This window comes from Temnothorax americanus, unplaced genomic scaffold, assembly GCF_048541705.1.
Source record: "Temnothorax americanus isolate GAGA-0224 unplaced genomic scaffold, ASM4854170v1 Scaffold26, whole genome shotgun sequence".
NCBI lineage: Eukaryota > Metazoa > Arthropoda > Insecta > Hymenoptera > Formicidae > Temnothorax > Temnothorax americanus.
The window spans coordinates 586,517-589,422 of NW_027509401.1; the positions used below are offsets into that span (position 1 = coordinate 586,517).

The 2,906-nt window shown below is 41.1% G+C and overlaps 1 protein-coding gene across 1 annotated transcript; it reads right to left on the reverse strand.

The window, feature by feature from the left end:
* Positions 1-495: 495 nt before the first annotated feature.
* LOC143899318 (uncharacterized) lies at positions 496-2,276 on the reverse strand. The gene is made up of 3 exons (XM_077409535.1): positions 2,209-2,276; positions 1,533-2,145; positions 496-501 (listed from the first exon to the last, which is right to left on the reverse strand). The coding sequence occupies exons 1-3, from the start codon at positions 2,274-2,276 to the stop codon at positions 496-498; spliced, it is 687 nt and encodes a 228-aa protein (XP_077265661.1).
* Between the last annotated feature and the right edge of the window lie 630 nt (positions 2,277-2,906).

Genomic DNA, 2,906 nt, shown 5'->3' on the forward strand with positions numbered 1-2,906 from the left:
ACTACCGTGTTTCTTGATCACTCAACTTTTTGACATATGGTAGCGGTATACAGTTTTTTAAATCAATTGTATTATTGCCCGTGAGTGTTCTGAGTAGTGTTACGTATTTTGAGAATGTTTAAACGTTTCGCGATATGTTTGTTAATAAGCGGTTTAGGAAAACTATTGTTGTTCAAAATTTATTTGACTATTTTAATATTATCGTCGTGGAATTTCTCGTCCGAAAGTAGAATAGCGCGATCCATTAAACTAGTGATAGTATTTAATTTGTATTTTAATGGATGGTTGGAATGAAAATTTGTGTATCGACCAATGAACGTAGGTTTCTGATACCAATTAGTTATTAATTTATTACCGCTCCTAATGACAGTCGTGTCAAGAAAGTTGAGTGACGCATTTGTTTTAATTTCATGCGTAAACTTGAGTCTAGGATGATACTCGTTAAACACTTTCAATATCAATCCCACACTTGTTTTGGGAACAACAGAAAAAATGTTATATCTAAAAAATATCAAAATATTAAGATTTAAGAGATTCAAGCACTGCGTCTCCAGGTTGTCCATAACAATGTCAGCAGCATCGGGAGAAAGAGAAGATCTCATAAAACTGCCAAAAATTTGTTTATATATTACCCCGTTGAAACTAAAACTAGTGGATGATAAAATGAAGTCAATTGCATGTAAAAATTATGGTAAACTAAGATCAGTTTTCTTGGAGATATGGTTCCACCTTTTTTTTTAAACCAAATCTTTAGAAATGTTCGTGAATAGAGCCGTAACATCTAGTGAGATAAGTATTTCGTCATCTTTGATTTCTCTATTGTTGATGAACTTTGCGAACGACCAACTATCTTTAATGTTTGATTTAGGTTTTGGGATCGAAGAGTTTAAAATCTTTTGGAAGAGGCTAGAGCAACATTATAGAGTGGGCTTCCCAACGTTGAGACGATAATGCGTAACGGGAAGCCAACCTTATGAACTTTTGGCAATCCGTAGGCTCTCGGTAGATTTCCGTTCGTACAATTAAGTTTCTTATACACACTATCACTGATGATGCCACTGTCACGCTAAGATTTAACCAATTCGTTAATCTTGGAAGTGATTTTATTTATCGGATCTTTTTTCAATATCTTGTAAGTGTTATGGTCACCTAGCATTTCTGTCATCTGGTTTACATACATATTTTTATCCAAAATGACAGTTACCTGACCTTTGTCAGATTTCGTGACAAGGACATCAGTAGATAGGCTACGGGCGTTCTTGACCACATACCGAGGGCGAGGGGCGGTGAGGGGCTGGGGGAAACCGCGGGGGGGGGGACCGCGTTCTTGAGCGCCGCGAGGTGGGGAAGGGGAAACCGCGTTTTTTCAAGCGCCGCGGGGGAGGGGGAGGGGGAAACCGCGTTTTTCGGGCGCCGCAGGGAGGGAGAGGGGGGAACCGCGTTTTTCGGGCGCCGTGTTTTCCGGCGAGGGGGTCCGCGTTTTCCGGCGCCGCGGGTCGCGGGGTCCGCGTTTTCCGGCGCCGCGGGGCGACCGCGTTTTCGCCGCGGAGCGGGGCGAGGGAGTCCGCGTTTCGCCGCGCATTATACACAATAATATCCAAAGCGTAGGCTAATAATTTGCAATCAATAATCAAAGTTTTATCGTAAAATTCACGCAAGATTGTAACTGTGTTACATTTATCGGTGATACAATCTTGACGTAAAGTTGTTACAAATTGTTTGAATTTTTCACTAACGCCGTGAACATTTTGACATAGTTGAAAATACACGTTCTCGACGCAATGTTCTAGTTCGAACAGAAAGAGTACAGTTGACGGTTTCATGTACAAGCTGGTGCCGCACGACGTCAATTTTACAATATCTGCGTCACGTATTTTAACAAGCTCCAGATCGCGAAACGTTAGCGATGATGGTGTTGATGACTGCACGAGTCGCTGTATATCTGCATGTTTTTTTATGAATGTCACCCACGTTGCATGTGGCAGAATTATCCGATTGCCTCGGTTATCACCAATAAGTATATCCACAGAGGACATAAGTCCCGCGCTGATTCCAACATCCAAAAATTTATACGCTGTTGACGTCAAGGCAAATCTTCTTCCCAAAATACGCGGCGTGTAGCGGGGTTTATCAAAACTGAAAAAATACAATTATATGTTCATAAAAGTTTTTTTTGCACAAGTATATATGAAAATTAGCGGTACTTACTCAGTGTGCTGTTTCTCACACGTTTCGTCTTGAATCGGAACGTAGTAGTTCGCACCGTGAATGTTCATCGTATCTGGAGGCTGTTTATTGCAACTTACTCGAACCGTATCAAACTCTCGACTGCGCTCTAGAATCCTCGTAGACCATTTATACATACCCAAAACTGCAAATCTTGCAAAAATAGCGCCAATGTACGGCTGCTGCATGGTGACCACCACCACAATCCACATATACGTAAAATGTGATATCTTTGTCAAGAACATTCGTGATGAGATCACCTCATCGGGCATCAAATATGATTTCTTTTCAAGAGCATACGTGTCTCACGATGATTTCATCGAACACATGCAAAACTGCAAATATTGCAATTTCGGATAAGTCAATGGAGCGTTATTGTTTTTAAGAACATGTCGCGACGTGTCTCGCGATGATTTCATCGAACACGTGCAAAACTGCAAAATTTGCAATTTCGCATAATTCAATGGAGCGTTATTGTTTTGAAGAACATGTCGCGACATGTCTCGCAATGATTTCATCGAACACGTGCAAAACTGCAAATTTTGCAAATAGCGCCGATGTACGGCTGCTGAGATGAAATTAGATACGATAAGCAAACGATGCGTCATTAGTAGAATATAAAATGACGAATCTGGAGAATACGCTCAATAGTCGAGAACTGGAAGTCGCGAGTGCAACAA

What these genes read in the sequence shown, in the direction of transcription:
- LOC143899318 (XM_077409535.1), bottom strand. Translation starts at nt 2,276, where the DNA reads ATGAACATTCACGGTGCGAACTACTACGTTCCGATTCAAGACGAAACG. An exon ending in TGTGAGAAACAGCACACTGA is followed by an intron (nt 2,146 to 2,208) that starts GTAAGTACCGCT and finishes CATATAATTGTA; the next exon opens with TTTTTTCAGTTTTGATAAAC.